At 50.9% G+C, this 24,524-nt stretch overlaps 1 protein-coding gene across 1 annotated transcript; it reads left to right on the top strand.

The window, feature by feature from the left end:
- Positions 1 to 22,829: 22,829 nt before the first annotated feature.
- FAM110A (family with sequence similarity 110 member A) lies at positions 22,830 to 23,717 on the top strand. The gene has a single exon (XM_052651326.1). It carries the CDS (start codon positions 22,830 to 22,832, stop codon positions 23,715 to 23,717), a length of 888 nt encoding a protein of 295 aa, XP_052507286.1.
- Positions 23,718 to 24,524: the final 807 nt, after the last annotated feature.

The raw sequence follows: 24,524 nt of genomic DNA, 5'->3' as shown, positions 1-24,524 counted from the left end.
CATATATATTACCATAGGAAAAAATCTTGAAAGATAAGTTTTAAATTGACAATAGTGAGGACTTCCTTGGTGGTCCAGGGGTTAAGGCTCAACCTTCCAATGCAGGAGGCTTGGGTTTAATCCCTGGTAGGCGAGCTAAGTTCCCATACACCATAGGAGCAGCCAAAACTGTAAAAACATGATAAAATTTAAAAAATAAATTGACAATAGGAGTTATCTTTGGGATTGTGTATATGTGTGTAGAGGGGGTCAAGGAATAGGAGGGGGAATGGGAAATGATCAAAGAGGACTTTCAGAGTTAACGGAAATATTTTACTTTTCTAGGAATCTGTAACCCTGTTAGTTGTGTAACCTAAAATTAAAAATTACTTAAGAAAACAATGGAGAAGAAGGAAAAAAAGAAACATCCAATGCCATCTTAGTGGTGTAGCGATAGAGGTTTTCCACACAGCTCAGGGGAGGTGAGAGCCTCCTCCGCTCTGCTGAGTGTGTCCCTAGGGCTTCCTTTCTTCTCCTTGGCTCTGTCCTGTGTGGGGACCAATGACAGCTCAAGGTGGATCCGAAGTTAAAGGTGGGGGGAATTGTGGCACCATCTGAATGGGGTAAAGATAGGGGAGCACATCCTCTGCTCAAGTTGGAAGAACTGAGCTGGAATGGGAACAGTGCAGGAGACTTAAGAGATGCAGGTTCAATCCCTGGAGGAGGGCATGGCAACCCACTCCAGTATTCTTGCCTGGAGAATCCTATGGACAGAGGAGCCTGGTGGGCTACAGTCCATGGGACCAAAAAGACTTGGACATGGCTGAAGTGACATAGCACGCACGTGGCCAATGGGTCACTGCAGACTGACCTCTACTGGACACCCTGGTGCAGGATTTCGGGAGTGAAGAGAGGTGGAAATTCCAGCCCGGATGGGATAGAGATTTTCCATCCAGCCAAGTAGGGAAGGTGTGGACTAATTTGGAATGTATGAAAGCTGAGGCAGCATGATGCCTCCTAAGAATGTAGTAATGCCAAGGATGGATTCCCTGCGTCTAGGGAGGTTGTGGGGAATTTCGTGCAATACCCAATTGGAAAACAATACGGAGATGAGACCTCAACCATAGGTGGGCCTCAGTATTTTCATCTGTAAAATGGGTGAAGGGTGGAAATCTGGTCACTCTATACCTTCCACTGTCTCTGATTTTTTTTTTTTTTCTATTCCAGGGGTCATACTCAATGAAGGGGGCGACAGAGGATGAGATGGTTGGATGGCATCATTGACTCAATGGAGATGAGTTTGAACGAACTCTGGGAGATAGTGGAGAACAGGGAAGCCTGGCGTGCTGCAGTCCATGGGGTCAAGAGTAGAACACGACTGAGTGACTGAACAAGGGCGATTCTTTATGGCCCTCTACCGGAGGATTTGCAGTTCCGATTATTAGCCACCAGAGAGCGCCTTCTGACAGATTTGGGGGAAAAAACAAACCAAAACAAAACCAGCCTGACCTGAGGGGGAACCTGAGACTGAGGGGTCTTTCCTCGCTTTGTCTGCTCTTTCACATGACTGCTGATTGGGATTAACTCTGCCCCTGCACCAGGGATAGAGCAAGGAACAGAGACTCCTGTTTTCCCCACACCGCACATCCGATCTCTCAGCAGACCCTGCCGGATAGAGTCTGGCCACTCTGTCCCTTCCACTGCCACCACTCCGTCTGGCCTCCTTTGCGTCGTACTTGGACTCTGCTGTCGTCTCCTCCCTGGCCATCCTACTTCACCTGCTCCCGCCCTTCACGTCATGACTCAGAGCCTGTCCTGCCTCGGCGCAAACCCCTCCCCGCCTGGCTCCGCCGGTTCCTCCCTGTGGGCCCGCCACTGCGGTCCTGCCCCCCATCACACTGAGCTTGGCTGCCTCCCTCCCCGCTCTCCACTGAAGCCACACTGGCCTCCCTGCTGTCGCTCACCCGGCAGACTCTGCCCTAGGGCCTTTGCCCTTGCTGTTCCCTCAACCCGGGGCTCTTTCCTTAGGCAACCCCAGGTCCCTTCCTCCCTTTATTTAGGTCTCTGCTCAATCCCAGCCTTCAGAGGTGACCCCTTAACAAAGCAGCCCGGTCACCGTCCCTGTCTCCCTCCGCGTGCTGCCCCCGCTTTCCTCACTGTGCCCTTGATGCCGGGCGACATCCTGTCCTCTTATGTATCTTGCCTGGCCTCTGACTCCCACCAGCCTCAGCTTGACCAGGGTGGGGACCGTGTCTGATTTGTTCCTGGCTGAGGCCCTGGTATCTAGTTTGTGCCTGACACACAGATAAGCTCAGGAAATATCTGTTGACTGTGAAAAAGGAGAGCTTGAGGAGGGACAGCTGGGTCCCAGAGTAAGAGTGACCTTCGGGGCCCTGTGTGAGTGACAGGTGAGGGGGAACCTGGCTGCCGCTGCTGGAGGCAGGACCCTCTCCTGTCCGGGGGGCCGGGGGTGGGGTTGAGGGGGCGGCACTGAGCCCTCACCCTCACCTCCTCACATGTCTGGAGTCCTGTCCCCTCCCCCACCCATGACCCTGACTGGCTGGGGGTCAGAGGTCGGCTTCTGGCCCTTTCTGTGCCCACAGACCTTCTCTCCACCTCTTCCTCTGCAGGACCCTGTCCTGGGTCCTTTAGGAAGATCCAGGGTCAGGCCTGGGCCTCAGTTTCCCTGTCTGCCTAGTGAGCTAGACAACGAGAGGAAGGGGCCCAGGCCCACGTCCCAAGGTGGGGGATGGTCTGGTGTGAAGGGACTATGCCCTGCCCCTCCCCCACCCCAGGCACTGGCTCGCTGGCTGGGGGCCCCTGGGGACAGTAAAGCTGTTGGCTTCCTGCCTGGCCCCAAACCTGAGAGCAGATGTCCCAGGGAGGGGACAGTCAGTGGTGAGGCCCCCGGAGCTGCTCAGAGAACCAGAAGCCAGCCCTGAGGGGAGAAGCAGGGGGTCCCGGGGAAGGAGGGCCAAGCTTCCCAGATACAGGGCTGGCTTTCCCCAACCCAGAATGTTCTTCCCGCCTTATCCCGGCTTCTTTCACTCTCATGGCATGTTCACAGTTTTGGCTATACCCAGGATCTGCCATGATGATTGTTTCTTAACGATTTTTTTTCTCTAAGTCAACCAGAAAAGATTGCATTAGAATAATTTTAGACACAGAGAAAAATACAGAATGACATTATGAGCTACATACCCAATACCCAGATTTAGCACAGGCATTTTCCATATTAGCTTCGCCTATTTCTTCCTGAAATATCAATGTGAATTGTAGATATCCTCAATTTTTGTCCCCAAATACTTTAGTTTGCATCTCCAAAAAGTAAGGCCATTTCCAGAATCACTGTTGCACTTCATAATATTCATAGTTCTCTGATATCTAATATTTAGTCCACAACTGATTTCCCTGGTTATCCCGAGAATGTGTGTTACAGCTGACCATGGACTTCTTGTAAGAGGAAACTTCTTGATACATGAAATGAAAAGCAAGTATATTCTGTCATAAATGGAATGTGCCTCCAGAAATGGGGACGATACTTCTGGAAATGGGGACAGTGTTCCAGGCCGATGCGGTGGCCAGGCTGCACGTGAGGCCCGCTGTCTGCTTGTTACGCTGGAGCTTAGTGGGCACTGGTGTTAAACACAGAGCAGCAGAGAGGACTGACTTACTCATGCAAGGAAACCTGAAAAGGACTCAGAAAGCAATTAGCCTTTCCAGGTCGGGATCAGAGTTACTGAATGTGGGACGGGCCTGAGGAGCTCAAGCTGAAAGCTGAAAAGTCCTGCGCCAGGCCCTTGGGTGGAGGGTCTTGGGTGTTAAGTTTCCACAAAGATTCTGTCTCTAGGGCCACAACCTTCCAGTTCCAGAGGGAGCCGTAATCCACCGCGCCCCCCCCAACCCCCTCCCCACAGCACTCTGGCCTGGCTTTGCCATCTGGGGTTGGGACGCTAAGAGGACAAAGGCCCCTCACTCTCAGAACACTATTCCCTTGAAAAATCCCATCTGTCAGGCCCTGACCCTCCAGGCTCACAGGCAGCAGGGTGGGGGAGGGGAGAGGCCCCAGCCCCGAGGAGACCCAAGGCGCCCCTCTCAGCCTCCACCCTCTGTCCTGGTCAGCACGGGGGTCCTCACGCTTCAGCTGCCTGCTCAGTGGGACCCCGGCCAGTCACCTCCCCTTTCTGGGCCTTGGTTTCCCCATGTGTCACGTGCACAGGTGGGATGGGGTGGAGTATCATTTGCCACAGTCAGAAAAATATTGGGGAAAAAAATAATGGATAGGAACAAAACAATGCTATTACACTCCAGTCTGTGCTGTGTGCTAGTTGCTTCAGTCGTGTCCAGCTGTTGGCAACCCCACGGACTGTAGCCCACCAGGCTCCTCTGTCCATGGAGTTCTCCAGGCAAGGATGCTGGAGTGGGTTGCCATGCTCTCCTCTAGGGGATCTTCCCGACCCAGGGATCGAACCCGTGTCTCTGGTGTCTCCTGCGGCGGCAGGCGGATTCTTATCTACTGTGCCACTAAGGAAGTCCACATCTAGGACTCCAGACTGAGGAGACTCTAAGGATTTGATGACCTCAGGATTTTAAAATTCTGGGATTTTCAGGTTTAAAACGTGTCCCACCTCCTGAAACCTGAAGGATTTGGGAGTGCCGAGCTGATGGGGCTCAGCCTTGGCCAAATCCAGCCTGACCCTCAGGCTTGTCTGTTCCCTTCCCTCAGCTGCTGGCCTCTCCCTAACCTCCGAAGACTGTTGGATGCCCTCATTGTTCATGCTGGCAGCTGGCACAGCTGGCTTCCTGGCTCCAGAGCCCAAGTGTGTGTGCTCTCTGCCAGGATTTGTGAAGATCTATCAGGAGCTTCTGTGGTTGTGCTGTATAATCTCTATATATCATCATTAGCACGTGCTAAGGCACCTCAGTCGTGTCTGACTCTGCGACCCCATGGACCGTAGCCCTCCAGGTAAGAATACTGGAATGCCTTGCCATGCCCTCCTCCAGGGGAATCTTCCCAACCCAGGGATCAAACCCAGGTCTCCCGCATTGCAGGCGGATTCTTTACTGTCTGAACTCCCATTAGAATAGCACAGTTTTATTGAGCCTGGCTCTGGCCAGGGTTTTGCTGGCATTATCTTGGGTACTTAGGGTAACACCTTACAATGTAGGTGAAATTATTCTTTTGATTATAGATGAGGAAACTGAAAATTCAGACTTTAAGGAACTTCCCCAATCCAGGTGGTAGAGCTGGATTTGAAACCTTAACTGGTTGATCCCAGAGTTCCCAATCTTGACGTTAAACTGCTATGTTTTAAACTTTAAAACCAGAACTCCTCTCTGTGGCCTACAGACTCTCAACCATTTAATGTCAGGCTCTTCCTCTGCCTCCAGTCCAGCCACTGGCTTTGGGGTCAAATGGAGTCACCTCGTTCTTGCCCCAGGACCTTTGCACAGGCCGCTTCTGCTCTTCCTTCCTCTAGGTTACTGTGTGACTGCCTCTTTCTTGCCCTTCCTGTCTCACCTCAGGGGAGAGGGCTTGGCTCACTGACCATGCTGAGTGAGCATGGCCCCCTTTCTTTTCACACCTGCTTTTTCATTCTGCTTCATTTCTATTTATACCATTTCTCATTTCTTGGTTCAGTTATTCATTGCTGTGTCTCACCCTGCTGCTGCTGCTAAGTCACTCAGTCGTGTCCGACTCTGCGACCCCAGAGATGGCAGCCCACCAGGCTCCCCTATCCCTGGAATTCTCCAGGCAAAACCACTGGAGTGGGTTGCCATTTCCTTCTCCAGTGCATGAAAGTGAAAAGTCAAAGTGAAGTCGCTCAGTCGTGTCCAACTCCTAGCGACCCCATGGACTGCAGCCTACCAGGTTCCTCTGTCCATGTGATTTTCCAGGCAAGAGTACTGGAGTGAGTGTGTCTCACCCACTAGAACACAGTTCCTTGTGTTTTCATCTCTCTTCCTAGAAACTGGCATGGACCAGAGGTTCAGATAGTATTTGTTGAATGTGTGACTACATCTTGAAACACGACAAGGGGAAGTCAAGGAGGAAGGTCTACCGGTCAGGCTTGTGCCCAAATCCTCTCTCCAAACCGGTAGCTGCCATCTTCTAATGGTCCAGACAGAAAGCTGAGGCCCAGAAAGATGGAGAGGCAGAGGTATGCTCAACCCCAGCTGCAGCTTAGTGATAGCAGGCCAACCTGGACAGCTCTGTTTCTGTACTTGCCAAGTTCTTTCTCAGAAACTATGTCCTGGGAGCTATCATACCTCCATTTTCCTGATAAAAGCCTGCAGCCTGAAAGGTCAGGAGACTGTCCCGGGGGGAGGGCCACCTTAGTGTCAGAGCAGGGGGTCCTGGGTTTCCTGTCTCTGTGCAGGTGTTGGCTTTACTCTTAGCCCTTGCTGGGGCAAGAGGTTGAAAACAAGACTCTGCGCCCACCCCTCACTCCTGGACACAACAGAAAGGAACCAGAGACCTGGCTGAGCCAGCGGGGTGTGTCTTGGAATATGCCCATCAGAAGCTGAACCTGAGGTTTTGGCAGGTGGAACCTGGCCCCTAGAGGCACGGAGGGGGTGTGAGAGGCAGATGCTGACGGGACTGGAGATCGGGGACAGTTCCTGGGTCTGCGAAGTCTGGTGCTGGGGGAGAAAGTCTGTAATTTAGGAGGGGCACTGGCAGAGGAGGAAAGGCTCCTGGTCCCATCTTGGAGACTCACCCTCTGTAGATGGTGTTTTCACTGTTCCTACAGGCTGTTTAGGAAGTGTTTTGAGGACACAGGGCTCCAGGGTTGAGAATGTTTGGGAAACAGTGGAGTAAGCAAAGAGAAAGAGGAGTTTCTGTTCCAGGTCTTCTCAAAGCCTTTCTCATAGCTCAGTGCATTGCCAACCTCTAATTGCAGGAAAAGTGGGCAAAGAAGTGTGGACCCTGCCTTCTGGGAGCTCACCGTCGGTGGAGGAGACCCAGACACAGGAACAAACTGAATATCAGGAGGTTGGAGAATTATGAAGAGAAATGCAAATAATGGGCGGGGGAGGGGGGCGTTTCCCTGGGAGGATGACATTTGGGCAGAGCCTGGAAGGAAGTGAGGGAGGGGGTGAGGGGGCAGCTGTGTCTGGGGGAAGAGAGGCCCAGGCAGTGGGAACAGCATGTGCAAAGGCCCTGAGGCAGGAAGGGTACTTAGTGTATTTGAGAAGCAACAGGAGCCGGTGGCTGGAGCAAGGTGGGCTGAGGCGGAAGGTGGTAGGAGGTGGGGTTGACAGGGATCAGCCTCCAAAGGCCACCAGAGGCCAACAAGGCCATTCAGAGCTTGTTGGGGAGCCCTTGGAGGGTTTGGACAGGGAATGATGCCTGGGACATGCTGCCTCATGAGCTTGTACTATCAAACAACCTCTTAAGAGCAATAGCAGGAACAGTAGCCATAGCGTGTGGAGGGTAGTCAGGGTACTGTACCTCTTGCAAGCCTGGGAGGTAGGCATGGTTAACACCTATCTTACAGGTGAGGAAACTGAGATTTAGAAAAAGGTGCTCAAAGACATTCCTGGAACAAATAAGTGAATTGAGAGACAGTATTTTTTTAAAAAAATCTTTCCATAGATATTTTTTCTGTCTTTCCTATCGCTTATTCTTCAAAAGCACCATTTTTAATGGCTGTGTGGTATTTGTTCCAGTCCCATTCACCATGCATTGTCCTGTGGCCAGGAAATTAGGTTATGTTTTGGGGGTGTTTTTGTTTTTTTTTTTTTGGTGGTGGAGGGCATTAATAGCAATGCTATAGTAAATATTCCTGTTGTCAAATCTTTCTGAATCTCTTTGGTTAGAGTCAGTTGCTTTTTAGAAGCAGTTTAGAAACAGAGTATAGAACTATTGACACAGCTCAGAATTTCTCAAAAATTTTTGAGAAAAATGACTCTGTTGCCCTCCAGAAAGAATATCTCAGCCATCTCAGCTGACCATCTCAGCCATCATGCTTGGAAGGACATATCTGGGTTGAGTTTTCAGTCACTGCCTTATTTTGTTCTCTCATAGAATATCCTTAGAAGTGTATTTACTTTTTAGTAGGTAATACATTTATAAAGTGGGTTTCCCAGGTAGTGTTAGTGGTAAAGAACACACCTGCCAATGCAGGAGATGTGGGTTCTATTCCTGGGTTGGGAAGATCCCCTGGAGGAGGGCATGGCCACCCACTCCAATATTCTTGCCTGGAGAATCCCATGGACAGAGGAGTCTGGTGGACTACAGGCCATAGGATTGCAAAGAGTCAAACACGACTGAAGCCACTTAGCACACACGAACGTTTATAAGGTTTAAAAAATATTTTCTGAAAAGCTTTTCTCTTTCCCCTGTTCCTCAGTCAGCCCAGTAGCCACCACTGGGACCAGTTTCTGGTGAGTCCTTCCAGCGAAGTTCAGAGGCAAGCAAATGTGTACAGTGAGAAGACCCTTTGAATGGAATGAAACAGAACAAAATAAGCCCTAGGGTGCCCAGGAGATTGGGAACTGCCGTCTGAGGCTGATTTCATCTTGGTTTTGAGCTGAGTAAAGAAAACGCTGCCAAGGTCAGCCTGCTGGAGGAGGCACAGCCACAGGCCTGGGAACAGGATGAGATGTTACTCTTGCACACGTGCTGGGCCAAGATAAGCACACGAGGGACACAAGGATCCTCCAGCTCCCTCTGATCTGGGCACACTAAGGACAGCTTGGCCATCTTCTTATTCTTACAGGTTCTCCTTCCCTACGCTACACAGTGGGGAAGAGGGAGAGCTAGGATGCTTTCAATCACTCTGAACTGGTGTCAGGTGCTTAATCCCTGGAAAATAGAGGTCATCCTCAGTATGCTGTTGACACATGAAGATGCTCTGAGTCCTGGAATCTGAGCATGTCCAAATAATCTCTCTTTGTGTGGCCTGACTTGGAATCCCAGGGAAGTGCCTTCTGCCTCAGTTTACCTCACTTTCTTAATTTGGGAATGAGCCTCAGGGTTTTTGTGCTGCTTGTTTGAAGCTCCAGGGCATGCAGTCAGAGGCAGCTTTGAAGATGCAAGAGTCAGCAGGGCCTTTATGCAGGCATCTCAAATATCTCCCAACACGTGATTGAAACTACACGTTTCAGAGAAGAATTCAACCACGACACCATTGTTGACATTCCCATTTTAATGACAGGGAAGGTGAGGTCTGGGAGGCACTCTAGCAACATGTTCCCATGGTAAGTGAGGTAATTTAACCTCATTCTGTTAAAACCACCATCTCCTTCTATTCCAGCTTCCCCTTGTGTCAGATGAAGTTGGAGTGTGAGCATTTTGGGGATCTGGCTAAGAGGACTTTGACATTTAGTTCGGGTTTAGTGGTTTTATTTATGTTGTTTCCAGTTACTTTTTTTCTCTTGCTCACCCGGGACTCAGCTGATTCCTAGTCCTGACTTCAGCTGACTTCAGTGATTTCCAGCTGCTCTAGTACAGGAAAATCTTCCAGGAATACCCTTACCTGGCACATTGAGGTGACTTACCTGGTACTGTGACATGAAAGTGAAGGGTCAGAGGTCATACCTCCATAGGCATGGAGGGTCCTACAGTGTGAATGCCACCAGTATGAGGTAGTACAGGAGAGGTTTGAAATGTGTGTATACATGGAAATGTAGTATACAGAAGCCTGTTTGTGGAAAGTATGGAAATATGTCGAACAGGTAATTCACAAAAAGAATGTTATTTTTCTGAACTTTGTAATCTCTGTAGAAATTGAAATTTGCTAAGATTTCTTTTATCTTTCAAACTAAATCATCTCTGTATTACTTAATTTGTAATTTTGTAGTCCTTTTCTTAAACAACACTCCCTAACACTCCTTAAATTGTTTAAGCCTCAGGAAGTACAAAATCTGGACCTGCTCCTACTGTTTTCTCTGTGTCTTTCAGGATCAGAGACCCTCCTTGGCTCTCCTCACTGCCACTGTCAAAGTGCAGTTACATGGGAATGTAACAGAATGGTTTGGAGGACTTCTGCTGGACCCAAACAAACCTTAGTTTTCTAATCTATAAAATAGGAATAGTAGTAGAATCTCCTCAGACGGTAATGAAGTCAAATGAGAAAATGTGTGTATGTTTGAGCACAATCTAGCAGAGGGCACAGTTAGTGCCAGGTCTGTTATTTAGCTGATCCTCATAGACTCCCTGTTTATGATAGTATCTTTTCTGATATGGTTGGTTGGTGCCTATGCCAGAATGTGCAATCATTGGTAGCTATTGGTATACTATTAGTTCTCCTCCCCAACCTCTCCAAGGTATGTACACAGTCAGTGCTCGATCACTGATAATCCAATCAAAGAATGAAAAACACCATCTGGGATAGAAGGAGGCTGACTCCAAACTGAGCAATGTCCTAGACCCTAACAGTGGCTCACCCTCTCATCTGGAAGGGCTGTTAGAGGTGATTTTTCTAATTCTCTGTTTAAAAATGTGTCTTTGTTTTCCCCCCTGCCTGGTTTAACTATTGGCAATTTGGTAACTTATTTTACATTTCCAAATTTCCAACAGTTAAACCAGTCAAGGGGAAAAAGAAAGAAGAAAGAAGCAGAAAGAAGAAATTAACTTCTGTTATTATAAATGTTTATACAGAAATATGTATATCTAGTCAAGGGTATGGTTCTTCCAGTAGTCATGTATGGATGTGAGAGTTGGACTATAAAGAAAGCTGGGCATAGAAGAATTGATGCTTTTGGATTGTGGTGTTGGAGAAGACTCTTGAGAGTCCCTTGGAGACTGCAAGGAGATCCAACCAGTCCATCCTAGGGGAAATTAGTCCTGGGTGTTCATTGGAAGGACTAAAACTAATGTTGAAGCTGAAACTCCAATATTTTGGCCACCTGATGTGAAGAGCTGACTCATTTGAAAAGACCCTGATGTTGGGAAAGATTGAGGGCAGGAGGAGAACAGGACGACAGAGGATGAGATGGTTGGATGGCATCACTGACTCAATGGACACAGGTTTGGGTGGACTCCGGGAGTTGGTGATGGACAGGGACGCCTGGTGTGCTGTGGTTCATGGGGTCGCAAAGAGTCAGGCACAACTGAGCGACTGAACTGAAATATGTGCATTGTGCTCAGTCCTGTCTGACTCTTTGCAGTACCATGAACTATAGCCCTCCAGGCTCCTCTGCCCATGGAATTTTCCAGGCAAGAATACTAGAGTATTCTTTCTCCTTCTCCAGGAGATCTTCCTGACCCAGGGATCAAACCTGTGTCTCCTGCATTGGCAGGCAGATTTTTTACCACTAGGGCCACCTGGGAAGTCCATTACGTAAATATAGTACATGTGATATTACCATTATGTATTTAATGCATATTTATGTTGTACATAGTGCTTTGAAACATACTTTTGAAAAATTCAATCTTTCTTAGTGCTAAATATATTTTAATCACATCATTTTTAATGACTGTATAATATTCCTCATCAAAAAGTGAGGATATTTAAAGGTACTTATCAGAGGGTTATGCCATGAGCAGTGATGAGAGTGTTGTCATGCAAAGCTTCTGGTATATATAAAAACCTCAATAAATTCAGTTCTTCCGCAGGATGGAATTATATAACCAATTTCCTTTCACTGAGCACTTAAGTTATTTTCATTATTTTGCCATGATAAAGAACGCAGGGCATATTAATCTTCGCTCACATCCTTGGTAAATTTCGGGACTGCTGGGCATGCCCATCTTCACACTAACTTGCTCAGCATTGAGCAGTTAGGGGAACAGACAGGGAAACTGGCTTGCACTGGTTCACATAGCCTGTCAGCTGAAGTCAGGACTGCTGCTGCTGCTGCTAAGTCGCTTCAGTCGGGTCCGACTCTGTGCGACCCCAGAGACGGCGGCCCATCAGGCTCCCCCGTCCCTGGGATTCTCCAGGCAAGAACACTGGAGTGGGTTGCCATTTCCTTCAATGCATGCAAGTGAAAAGTGAAAGTGAAGTCGCTCAGTCGTGTCCGACTCTTAGCGACCCCTTGGACCCACCAGGGTCCTCCGTCCATCAGCTAAGTCCCGGGTGAACAAGAGAAAGAATTAGCCGCTTGAGCTAAAGGGGCTGCTCAAAGAACCTGAGACCACCGGGAAGGTGAGGGGCGGGGAGGGACTGCGAAGACCTGGCGCTCCCACGCCAGGCCGAAGCTAAGCCGTTGCCTGGCAATGCGGGCGGCGCGGAGTTCGAACGGAAGCGAGAAACCAATCAGGATGTCCGGGGCAAACCATTCTGGTGTCGGGGAGGGGGGTGAAGCGACGCGCTCATTTCCCGTTCCCCCGGCGCCCCGGGATTTTCGCTTCCCCTCTGTGCCCCCAGACCTTCGCTCTGTCTGGGACCTTGGGACAGTCAGGTTCTCCGGCTTATCTCGGGTGCGGAGCACAGCTCCGAAGAGGCCCCCGCGGGTCCTCACGTGGGGCTTGGGCCTCCCGAGCCGTGTTGGGTGCGGCCATTCCCCGCCTGACTGGGTCCGAGCTGTCAGCCTCCTCAAGACCCACACTGGAGGAGCGGGACTCGCCTAGGTGAGGCTCCTTGTGAGGGCACGGGTGGTCCGGGGCGCGAACCCGGGTGTAAGGGGGGCTGTATTCACCCCTGCGGTGCGTGTTCTCTCCGAGTCCTACGAGGGTACCCCATTTCACAGATGAGAACGCTGAGGCTCAGAAAGACGAAGTCTGGCAGAGAATCTGATTCAGATCTTTCTGCTCCATCTCGCAGTCTCTAGCGTAATAGTTCTAGATTTGCCTTGAGAGACCCTGACAGGTAACTGGTGGTCGCTTTCTTAGCCTCTTATCAACAGGATCATGAGAGCCCTGGCTGCATCCGCTCCAGGCTGCCTCTCCCCAGCATCGGCCTGGGGTCTTCTCCCCACCATCTGTCTTCATTTCTCCAGAAAGCCAGGGGTGGACTTGGGGCTCACTTGAGATCCTTCAGCTTGCAGGGCTCTGAATTACAGAGCTCTCCCTCTCAGAGAGAAGATACGGGTGGCTCAGGCAGGACTGACATTTCTGAGCTAGGTGCCAGGTGGGCAGCAGATGCTTTGGCCCTGGAATTGCTGTAGGACTCTTGGGAATCTACTCCAAGTTGGGCGAAAGGGTAGGCACAGCTCTCAGCCAAAGACGCTAGTTACCAGAGACACTGGACTTGGTCCTGGGCCCAGGACCGCTCCTGGTAGAGCATCTGACCTACACCAGGCCTTACCTCCTGGGGAACCCCCTCCCCACCTGCTGGTTGCTGTTGGTTTCCTTTTGTAGGTGGGCAAACTGAGGTTCTAAAAGGTTAAGCCCCTTTGCCCAAAACCACATGGTCAGACTTGGCAACTCTGGGGCTGGTTCCCAATCTGTCTGGCTTCCATCTTAGAATCCTAGACACTCAGAATTGTAGCATCTGGGAGTCTAGAATCTCTTCAAGGGGAATTATTTATCCTCTCTCCTCCAAACCAGTCTCCTGGCTTTAAAGGGAGCAGAGCTCTGGAAATTCAGAAAGAAAACAAGTCTTCATTCTTTCAACAAATATTTGCTCACTTCATATGCTCTGCCTTGTCTATTTTGTTTTTCTCAGTAGCATTTACCCCATCCAATGTCCTATAATTTCACTTATTAGCGAGTTTATTATCTTCCCGGACTGGAATGTGATGCAGGGAAGGGCTAGGGTGAGGTAAATGAGGTAATCGCCTCCAGTGTGAAACTGAGGGGTGCCCAAAGCCCTAGGAATCAAAATGACTAATGCTAACATTTATTGATCATTTGTTGTGTGTTCTGCTGGTGGGAGATCAACTCCCTGGATCACAGTCCCTCATCTCTGTCACAATTACACATGCACCCCCTGACCTAGCTGTCCCACTTCTGGGCAGAATGATATAGGTGCAGTGAGCCCACAGTGTGGGGTTTTTGGTTTTTCTAAGGCTCTGCCTGAGAACTCTTTTATTTATTTGTTTATTTTTGGCTGGGCTGGGTGTTCGTTGCTGCCTGGGCTTTCTCTAGTTGCAGGCTTATCATTGTGGTGGCTTTTCTTGCTGTGGATCATGGGCTCTAGAACTTGGAGGCTTCGTTTGTTGTGGCCTAGTTGCTCCATGGCTCGTGGGATCTTCTACCAGGGGTGGAAGCCATGTCCCCTGCATTGGCAGGCAGATTCTTAACCACTGGCCCACCAGGGAAGTCCCACAGTGTGGTTTTTAATAGAGACTAGACACATGCTCAGTGGCCATCGGTAGGGACTGATGGGCTCTTTATGTACAACATATATTATTAAGTTTATTAATAATATAATTAATAACATGCTAATAACACATATTAAGAACATATATTATTCAATGAAAGAATAAGATGAAAACAATGCACAGAACATGTTGCTGTGTGTAAAAAAAATAGAAGGAATATATGTCCATTGTTGCTTGTATGTGCCTGAAATCTCCCTGGAAGGACATATAACCATCTGATCATAATGATTCTTGCAGGGAGGGGAACTGGGTGGCTGGGGATAGGAGTGGAGGGAGGTGTTTTTCTTTTTTTAATTTCCTTTACAGCTTATGAATCTTAAGCCATGCACATGTATCACCTGGTTGAAAAAATATATGTGTATTATAGATTATTTATCTAATCATGAGACCACTGCCCTGTCTATGATCTGTCATTAACTTTCTCGTGACTTTGGACAAGGTTCTTGACATCTCTGCGCCGAGAAAAGAAGCCATGATGGTGAGCTTCGGCCCAGGCAGAGGGCAGTCTGGGACAGGAAGTGGGCTTGGTTGTGGGTCTGTCCCAACTCCACCTTCTGCATCCTGTGTGCCAGGCCCTTCCCTAAGGCTTTGCGCGCAGTATCTCTCTTAGTCTGCACTGTGAGTCCCTTTGTCCTCATTTGGCAAGCTCAGGTGCAGACCTGAGGCCCAGAGGACTGAGTTGGTGGAGGTGTGCAGTTGGTGGGCCAAACGGGAGATTGCTGCCTTAGGCAACTGCACCCACACCACTTCTGTGGCCTGTTTACCTTTCCCTTCCTGAGGTTTGTGCAAGGTTGCCCTGGGCAAGGCTGACTGCAGGCAGGCCAGGGCACGGACATCTGGGAAAACTCCAGAAATAGTGTGGGGCCTGGCGTGGGCCTGGAGGATGCCCAGCTGGGTGTCTCTGGCCCTGGCAGCTGTCCTGGAGTCTTCTGCTGCCTGGAGCCTTCCTGGCTCCCTCTGGGGCAGGAGAGGGCCTCTCTGTCTCCACCCAAGTCTGGGCTGGACTTCTGCTAAAGAAAAGGAGAAGCAGGTGGAAGGGAGGGGTGAGGTGGAAGTGCACAATGTCATAAAAATGATAAACATCAGAAACCACACCTCCTGCCCCCTCAGCAAAGAATAGAAATCACTGACACCTCTTGATCCCTTACTGTGTGCTAAGTAATTTACAAGTGTGAACTCCTTCAATTCTGTCAATTCTATGACGTAAGGTAGTTACTGCTGTTATTTCCTCCTTATGAAGGGAAACTGAGCACAAGAGATGTTTAATATCTTACACCTAGAGCTAGAATTGGAATCCCAGGAGTCTGGCTTCAGACTAAACCTTCTTATTCTTTTTTTTTTTAATGTATGTATTAATAAAATGCAGTTTACCATTTTAATCATTTTTAAGTGTACAGTCTAGTCGCATTACGTTCATTACAGTGTTGTGCAACCATTGCTAATGGAAACTCCATACCCAGTGAATAGTAACTCCTTGCTCTCTTCACTCTCCCACCCCAGCAGTCACCGTTCTTCTTTCTGCCTCTAGGAATCCGACTACTTGAGGAACCTCAAAAAAGTGGAATCAGGCAGTATTTGTTCTTTTGTGACTGGCTTATTTCACTTAGCATGATGACTTCAAGATTCATCTGTGTTGTATAGCATGTGTCAGAATTCCCTTCCTTTTTAAGGCTAAATGACATTCCACTATGTGTATATACCGTACCCCACATTTTGAGTATTTATCTGTCAGGGGACACTTGGGTTGTTTCCACCTTTTGGCTATTGTGAATAATGCTGCTATAAACACTGATGTACAAGTATCTGTTCAAGTCCCTGCCTTTAGTTCTTTTGGTCATATACCTGAAGTAGGTTTGCTGGATGCCATAGTAAGTGTGTTAAAAATTTTTGCTTCACTGCCATACTCTTTCCATAGTGGCTGTACCATTTTATATCCCAACAGTGACCATTTTATATCCCAACAGTGCACCAAATTTCTAATTTCGGCTCATTCTCCATCCACATTTATTATTTTCTGTTATTGTTTGACTGATAATGGCTATCTTGTGGGTGTGGTATGGTATCTCATTCTGGTTTTGGTTTGCATTTCCGTAATCATAAGCGATGCTGAGCATCTTTTCTTGTGCTTACTGGCCACTTGTGTACCTTCTTTGGAGAAATATCTATTCAGGTGACCGCATTCTTAGATTTGTAACCTCTGAGAGAAGTGGTCAACATTCTGTCTGGGCTGATGAAGGCCTCACAGAAGAGCTGGGCACTGGAGCATCTATTTGGTTGAAGAGTTATCATAGCTCAAATTTTGGTGGCATTTGTCAAGCACGGGCCTCATGCTGGGAGGGAGGCACTATTAGGGATCCTGCTTTACAGTTGGGGAAACCAAGGCATGGAGAAGTATCTTACCCAAGTTTTATAGCTGATTGCTGGTGGAGTTGAGATTTGAACTCAGTCAGGCTAGTCCTGGAATCAAGGCTACAGGGGTGGCCAGGGAGAGGGAGTGGAAAAGGGCACTGCCAGCAAAGGATGCAGTGTGTGCAGAGACTTGGATGTAGCATCTTAGGAGGCAAAATAGGATTCAGTTAGAAATGTCTGGAGCCCAGCTTGAGTAGGGGCTCCTGGAGGCTGGAGCTGGAGTGGGACTGGTGGAGGAAGGCCTGGGCAGAGTAGAGGGGTGGGAGGAGGCTTGGTGCTGAGGGGCCTTGGTCTTTCAGGTGGCCTGGCCACTTGGTCTGTGTTGTCCCCTTTTATGCTTTGTCCCTGGAGGATGGAGTTCTTAGCCCGTGGGAGAGATAGGAAACAGGTGGTTGTTGTTGATGTTCAGTCGCCCAGTCGTGTCCAACTCTTTGTGACCCCATGGACTGCAGCACGCCAGGCCTCTCTGTCCCTCATCATCTCCCAAAGTTTGCCCAAGTTCATGTCCATTGCATTGATGATGCCATCCAGCCATCTCATCCTCTGACACCTTCTTCTTCTTCTGCCTTCAGTCTTTCCCAGCACCAGGGACTTTTCCAGTGAGTTGGCTGTTTGCATCAGATGACCAAAATACTGGAGCTTCAACTTCAGCATCCGTCCCTCCAATGAGTATTCAGGGTTGATTTCCCTTAAGATTGATTGGTTTGATCTCCATGCTGTTCAAGGGGCTTTCAGGTGGTAGTGTCATCTAAAATGACAGGGTGCGATGAGTGCTTGGAAGGGAACTAACTGGGTAAGAGAGTTGGCAGGAGCCCCAGGGTGGTTAGGGAAACCTCTCTGAGGAAGTGAAAATGGAAGGTTCCAGGCAGAGAAGATGGTGGAAAGGCCCTGAGGCAGGAGAAACCTTGGTGTGCTCAGGAACAGCAGGGAGGACTCAGAGGCTGGAGCAGGGGAGGCTGGAGAGGAGGTGGCAGAGGAGGAGGACTGAGAGGAGGGCCAAGTGGAGAGTTTGGATTTTGTTCTCAGGTGATAGGGAGTCTCAGGGGCTGGGGCTGGGGTGACTTAAGCAGAGCTGTGATGACATCTGATTTCTGTTGGGAAAACATTGCCATTTCTGCCCTCATAGCTGAGGAAACAGGTCCAGAACCATAGCCAAGTTGACTTCTCTCTCTGGGGCCCAGAGAGGGAGGCTAGAGATTCCCTAGGAGTCCCCTGGTAAGTGGCCAAAGACTAGCAGGAGACTGGGGACTGTCTTCTCCACACCCCTGCCCCCCAGACCCAGGCCTCGGTTCAGGTTCTGGCTTTGCCATTTATTAGCCATGTGACCTCAGACATGTGGCTTCACTCTCCATGCCTTGGTTTTCTCAAATGTAAAATAGTCATAATAGTAGTATCTACCTTACAGTGTACATGTGAGGATTAATAAATGAGTTAATTCCTAGAAAGAGCTTAGAACAAATGCCAGGTACAAAGCAAGCACTTGGAGAAGTTCTACCTGTTTTATAAAACTTGTCATCATTGCCTTGCTTTTACTACTGTTAGAGCCTAACTGAGCACAGCTTCCTTCCCCACTGTTGCCTTAGTAGAGGGTTAGGAAGGGACCCAGCAGTCTGCTGTGGACAATGATGGTCTTGTCACCTCCCTTATCCTCCTAAAATCAGGACCCAGGGACTGAAAGAGGTCTCAGAGCTGATTCATTTCCAGGTGGAAGAGAGTTGTTCCTTGAATCAGTTCCTGTCCCCTTGTGCCCTCCACCTCAATTCTGGTACAGCCCCCACCAGGCACAGACATGGAACTGGGTCCTTTCACTTCCTTGGGGCTCATGTCTGAGGCCAGTGCTCACTTCCTTCTTTGGACTGCAGGATCCCAGTGAAAATTGGCTTCATTGAATGTGCCGCCTGAAGTGATGTAATAGAGCTTGGTGGCAGAAGAGATGGTCACCTCCTTCCCAGGGGTTCCTTCTGGCAGGACTACTATTGACTCTTCATCTGTAAAATGGGCATCAAATAGCTTCTCCCTCTCAGGGTAGTATAGAGATTTAAACAAGGACCGTATCTGGCAATCTGAAATTCTAGTTATTATTATTGCTGTCAATTACTAATGTTTACAGCTTGCTCAAAGCTTCAGTAGGCACTCTCAAGCTCTAAGAACTCACACTGACCTGGCCTGGAAGCTGGGACTCACCTTTAGACAGAATGGAAGACCAGAGAGGTTCAGCAACCTGTTCAGGGACACACAGCCAGAAAGGGGGGTGGTGTTAATTAAGGTTTGGTCTGAGGAGAAAGAGCCCAATTTGGACTCTGCAGGGTGACTTTGGCAACTGACTCAGCCTGTCCCAGCCTCAGTTTTCCATTAGTCAAATGGGGATAATAATACAGCTCCCTTCATAGGGATTGTTGGGAAGATTAAAATGGGTTAATTAACACCAGGAAAAGTTAATATATTAACTGGCGGTCATTGTGGCAGTGACAAGGGGGACTCAGTTTTTCCATCCGCAAGATGGGTGCCCTTGCCCTACTGGGCTCCACGTGTGGGCCAGGGCAGCTGGGGATGGGCGGGCCCCGCTCTTCGGAAGGGCTTCCTGGGGTAGGCAGGGCGCCTGAGACCAGATCCCGGCGCCGAGCTGACGGACAGCAAGCCTGGGCTCAGTTCCGGCCCGCTGCCTGGTTTTCCTTCTCCCTTTTCGAGTAATTCCTGGGCCGGCGGGTTCACTTGCCGGGGGCCGGCCGCCGGAAGTTGCGCAAACGTTGTGTTACCTGAGCCCAGGTGGGCCGGGCTGGAGAGCGCAGAGCGGCGGCCGGGACGCAGCCAGGTATGTGCGGACCGGGGCCTGGGCGCCCGGGTCGGGGCTGCCCGGGCACCTCTCCCTCCTCCTCGGGTAGGCGGGGACCGGGCCGAAACTCACCTTCAGGCCTGGACGAGGCTGTAGGAATCGTGCCGTCTGCTCTCTCATTTAAGAGCCGGGACTACCTGAGCTCGGAGAGGGGCGGCTAGCAGACTAGAGTCACACAGCGTGCTGCTGGGCTCTGGGCCTCCACCGCCGCTAGGAGTCCCCAAGATTGCTCTCGGCTAGGAAGGGCAAGGGCAGAAGCTAGACCGGGGATCCGGGCTCCTCTACGACCCTCTCCCCTCCGCCCCCCGCGGCCCCACACCGCGGCCTCCTGAGGCTAATGCCCGGGAAGCCTCTGGGGAGGGAGCGTGGTGAGGCTACATGCCCGAGGATGACAAGGAGAAAGGGCCTGGGGCCGGCGTATTTGGGGTCGTTTGTGGGTGTTTGAAATCCGTGGGTGGGGCGTTGGGTGATGAGAGGAGGCCTCAGAGAAGGCGCGAGCCCCACCTGGGGACCGGGACCCTGGCTTCAACTGGAGGAGCCACAGCACTTTGGGCTTCACCCGCCTGTGGAATGAGTCTTGTTCACGGATTAACCTCCTTTGTCCGCGGCTTAGGCTCAGACAGACCCTTCTGGAGAAGACTTAGAGACCCCTGCGAGAGGAACGGTCTCAGGAGTTGGGTCCAATTCGTAATAGAAACAGGGAGCCCAGGTCTTGCAGTGAACGAAAGTGCTCGACTCATTTTTTGTCTCTCCATCCTCACGGTGACCTGGAGGATGAGGAAGATCTATTTTTAACAGCATTTCACAGATAAGGAAATCCCAAGTCTGGAAGAGGTGCAGCTGTTTGCGAAAGGCGCACAGCGGTCGAGTGGGCGAGTTCTGGGCGAGCTGGCCAGCGGCCCCATAGCCAAGCTTGGCTCCTAGAATCTGCCCTGGTCTGGCCAGAAGAGCCCCTGGGGCGCCTGGTCCGCTGGAGGCGTTGGAAGCCCGAGCCGGGTTGGGGTGGGGGTCGCAGAACTTATGCCCTAGCCCTGCCCATCTGACCTCCTTCCTCCCTCTGTTTCCCCGATGATGCCCGGGAGGGAACTCATGCCACCAACGGGTTGGACTGGTTTGGGAGGTGGCGGCCTGGGGGTGGGGCAGAGCCTACCTACCTTGACAGGGCTTGGCATGGCTACCTTTCTTGTGACCCTTCCCTCCTGAGGTCTCCTTGGGGGTTGGTCCTGAGTGGGGCAGCCTTCTTCTCCCACCTACTTCATCTCTTCTACCTCTGGAGCAGCTCTGGCTCTGGGCCAAAAGCCCCCAAGTTTCTGTTGTCAACTTGCCTTGGTTGCAGAGGTCTCAAACTGGGGTGGGAGGGGAGGGGCTCAGATATGTTTGCAGGCATTTTGTTTGCCCTGTCCGTGCAGTTTTTAATATTATTACTATCAAGTAGACTAACAATCTAGAGTTTCCATGCACTCTGGATTCCCAGCTTCCTAGAACATTCTATATCTACCATTTTGGACCATATGCCTACAGTAGGGTGGGTGTGCCCCCTCTCTAGTTTGTCCCTGGTCTCCCTACTTATATTTGGCCCTCACAGGTATTTTATCTTAGTAAAAATCCATTGACTGTTAGTTATGCGTAAAGAGCAATATCTTGAAACTGAGATAGGGGAACAAAATAGACCCTCCCTTGCTGCCCTCCCCCACCCCCCAGCTGTTTTAGGAGAATGTGAATAATAATGAGTAAAACTACTCTTTTTCAGACGAGTGAATTAGGCTTCATATGACTTCGTGTCTTATTTACTGGCTCTGGAACCTAGGTTGGCAACTTCTTTGAGTCTCAGTTTCTCCGTCTGTGAAAATGGGATGACAGAGACCTGTATCACAGACTTGTTTCGAGATTACAGGAGAGGATGATGTCAAATGTCTAGAAGACAGATTCCTCTCTCCCCTCCCCAGTCCAGACTCTTCCCTCATGGCATTCTGGATGTCAAGGTGGGGCTGTCCAGTATAGCTTTTTGCTGCAGATGGAAATGCTCCAATCCGTGCTGTCTAGTAGAGTGGCCACTGGCCACATATGACTATCGAGCACTTAAAATGTGGCCAGTGTGATTCAGGAACTGAATTATATTTACTGTAAATTTAAAGTTAAGGCTGAGTAGCCATATGTGGCTAGTGGCTATTGAATTAGACAATACTGGTTTAGATGGCCTGAAGGTCCTCTTGAAGGTCATCTTGATGGAGTCCCTTTCCCCCATATTATACTTGAAAAGGTTCAGGACTTGGTCTATGGATTTTCTTCCGGCCCATCTCTAGGGGACTTCGGGGAGCACTTTGGGACTCTAGCCCTTCTTTCTTGGAAAAAGGGACAGGGGTGGCCTGACGGCCAGGGCACTGGCCCTGATGCTTAGGTGATCATGTGGAGACCAGTGCCTCCAGAGGTAGGCCCTCCTGCCTATGGGTGTCCATACTACTGCTGTTGGCAGATGCAGAGTTGGCTGGATACTCCTGAGCAGGGCTGTGATCTTGGGCATTTCCAGCTTCTCCTGGGGCCACATAGCTCAGGGCTGATGTTTCCACCTGACAGGCATCCATGGATCACCGTGGGCCTGGCATTGGAATTTCATACTGGAAGCTAATGGGTGTCTGGACTCCAGTGGGGCAGGGGTGGGGTAGGGACTTTCTGCGCTCCTCCTCCACAAGCTCTGCTGCCGTGCCTGAGGCCTGGCATGTCCAGGCGGGTGGATGGCACAGGGCAGCTTCCTGCCTAGGTGAGTGTTGGGTGGAGGTGGTTCCAGGCTTCCTGTGGGCATTCCAGGTGGGGTGTGGGGTTGGAGCCCTTTCTCTTGGCCACTCAACCCCAAGACCCCTGCGCGGCAGAGGGACAAGGGAGGCAAGGGACAGCCACCAACTTGTTGAATTAGCTTCTTCAAGCTTGCCTCCCTGGGCTTCAGTTTCCCCAAGTGCAAAATGGAGTTGAGAAGAGGACCCACTGAGGGTGAGCTGGCTGATGTCCAGCACTCAGCCTGGAGCCTACTTTGCTTCCTTTAAAATATACCATCCCCATCCTTTATGCCCAGGCAGCCCGTGTCTGTCTTTGGTACCTTTTTTCTGTCTGCTTCAGCTGGGCTGGGCCCTCCTCGAAGGAGGGGGAGTGGGTGGGGCCACAGGCCAGCTTTCTGCCTGATGATTGGCTCCCTGTGAATCAGAGGCGTGGCTTTTACCTTTTAATAGGGAAGGCGTCTTCGGTCTCTTGGTCTTCGCTGAGCCTTTGTCTGAGTGGGCTCTGTCGCTTTTTTCCACCCCTGCAGCCGTTGTGGAGTCCAGCTGCTAGCTTTCTGCTTGGATCTCTGTCTTCTCATTTCTCCAGTCTCCTCAGACAGAAGCCCTCGGGGAATGTAACAGCCATGCCTGTGGACACGCTGACTCCGGGAGCCCGGGACACCCCTGCCCTACCTATCCGCCTACGGACCAAGGTTCCTGGCTACCTGCTCCGGCGGCCAGCGGACGGTGGAGCCCGGAAACCTAGTGCTGTCGAGCGCCTGGAGGCCGACAAGGCCAAGTACGTCAAGAGCCTGCATGTGGCCAACACTCGTCAGGAGCCTGTGCAGCCCCTGCTGTGCAAACAGCCCCTCTTCAGCCCTGGAACTCGCCGCACCGTGCTCACACCTAGCCGCCGAGCCCTGCCTGGTCCCGGCCGCCGGCCCCAGCTGGACTTGGACATCCTTAGCAGCCTCATCAACTTGTGTGATAGTCCTGTGTCCCCTGCTGAGGCCAGCCGTACCCCTGGATGGGCTGAGGGGGCCAGGCAGCCTCCCCCGGCCACGCCTCCACGCCCACCACCGAGTATTGCTGCAGTCCGGCGAGTGGATGTCCTGCCCCTGCCGGTGTCACCTGTCCAGCCCTGCTCATCGCCAGGCCCTGCCGCTGCCTCTAGCCCAGTCAGGCCCCCAGGTTTGCAACGCTCCAAGTCGGACCTGAGTGAGCGCTTCTCACGGGCAGCAGCTGACCTGGAGCGATTCTTTAACTTCTGTGGCCTGGACCCGGAGGAGGCACAGGGATTGGGTGTGGCCCACCTAGCGCGGGCCAGCTCAGACATCGTGTCACTGGCGGGCCCCAGTGCTGGGCCAGCCAGCTCCGAGGGGGACTGCTCCCGCCGCAGCTCTGTCACCATCGAGGATGGGGCTCGGGAGCGTGTCCCCTATGGCGTGTCAGTGATAGAGCGCAACGCCCGCGTAATCAAATGGCTGTATGGGTTGCGGCAGGCGCGGGAGTCTCCAGCAGCTGAAGGCTAGGTATCCACTGGAGTCGGGATCTTAGGCTGTTGGCCTCTTGACCTCTCCTGCATCCATTCCCTGGCTTGGAGCAGACCCAAGGCTGCTGCCTTGTGTGAACTTGCTGTGGAGGCAAAGGCTCAGAGCACCCATCTGGCAAGGACTGACCTGGAGAGAGTTGGCTCTTAACCTTGGACCACTGCCTGGCCCTCACATGTAGGGTTTTGACATGAATGTCCCCTGCTTGTGGGTTTGGATTTGGGGCACTTAAGCCTCCCCACTGAGAGTGGAGGGCCAAGGGATCTCACCAGAACTGTCTACCCAGCAGCTCTGTTTCTTTTTTCCTTCCTTGGCCTCTGGCCTTTGCTGACTTCCTCTTCTTTAGCCCATGGGCCTTGGTTACCTGGGAACTCACCCTGGGGTGGGGCAGGGAAGAGTGGCCTTGGCAGCCTGGGCCTAGGTGGGTAGACTACAGAAGGGTCTTGTAGGAGTCTGCACTGCTCTGACTTCCCTCCTTTTGGTTAATAAACACAAATGCTTGTTTTTCAAAGGCTGGGTCATCAGATTCTTCTGTGTTTACAAGGGGAGAGGGTGGGAAGTCTTGGGATGGGGCCTTCAAAAGTCAGTGATTGTCCACCCTAGGATCTGGGGGAACATGAGTTCAGTGGCTGGCCTGGCCTGAGACTTGCCTCACAGGGCATCCTCAAAACCCCTCTGGGAGGCTCGCTGATGGGCCTTCTTCATAGAATTTGGGAAAAAACTGGAAAGAGCACTGGGAAGGGGACCTGCAGGGAAAGGCTGACAGGTATATGGACCTTCCCCAACCAT

The sequence above is a fragment of the Budorcas taxicolor genome, chromosome 13 (genome assembly GCF_023091745.1).
Source record: "Budorcas taxicolor isolate Tak-1 chromosome 13, Takin1.1, whole genome shotgun sequence".
Lineage (NCBI taxonomy): Eukaryota > Metazoa > Chordata > Mammalia > Artiodactyla > Bovidae > Budorcas > Budorcas taxicolor.
Note: the sequence above shows the minus strand (reverse complement) of the source record. Positions and strands in the feature narration are given on the sequence as shown.

Bases quoted from the DNA above. Each gene is read 5' to 3' on its own strand.
- FAM110A (XM_052651326.1), top strand. From the start codon at position 22,830: ATGCCTGTGGACACGCTGACTCCGGGAGCCCGGGACACCCCTGCCCTA.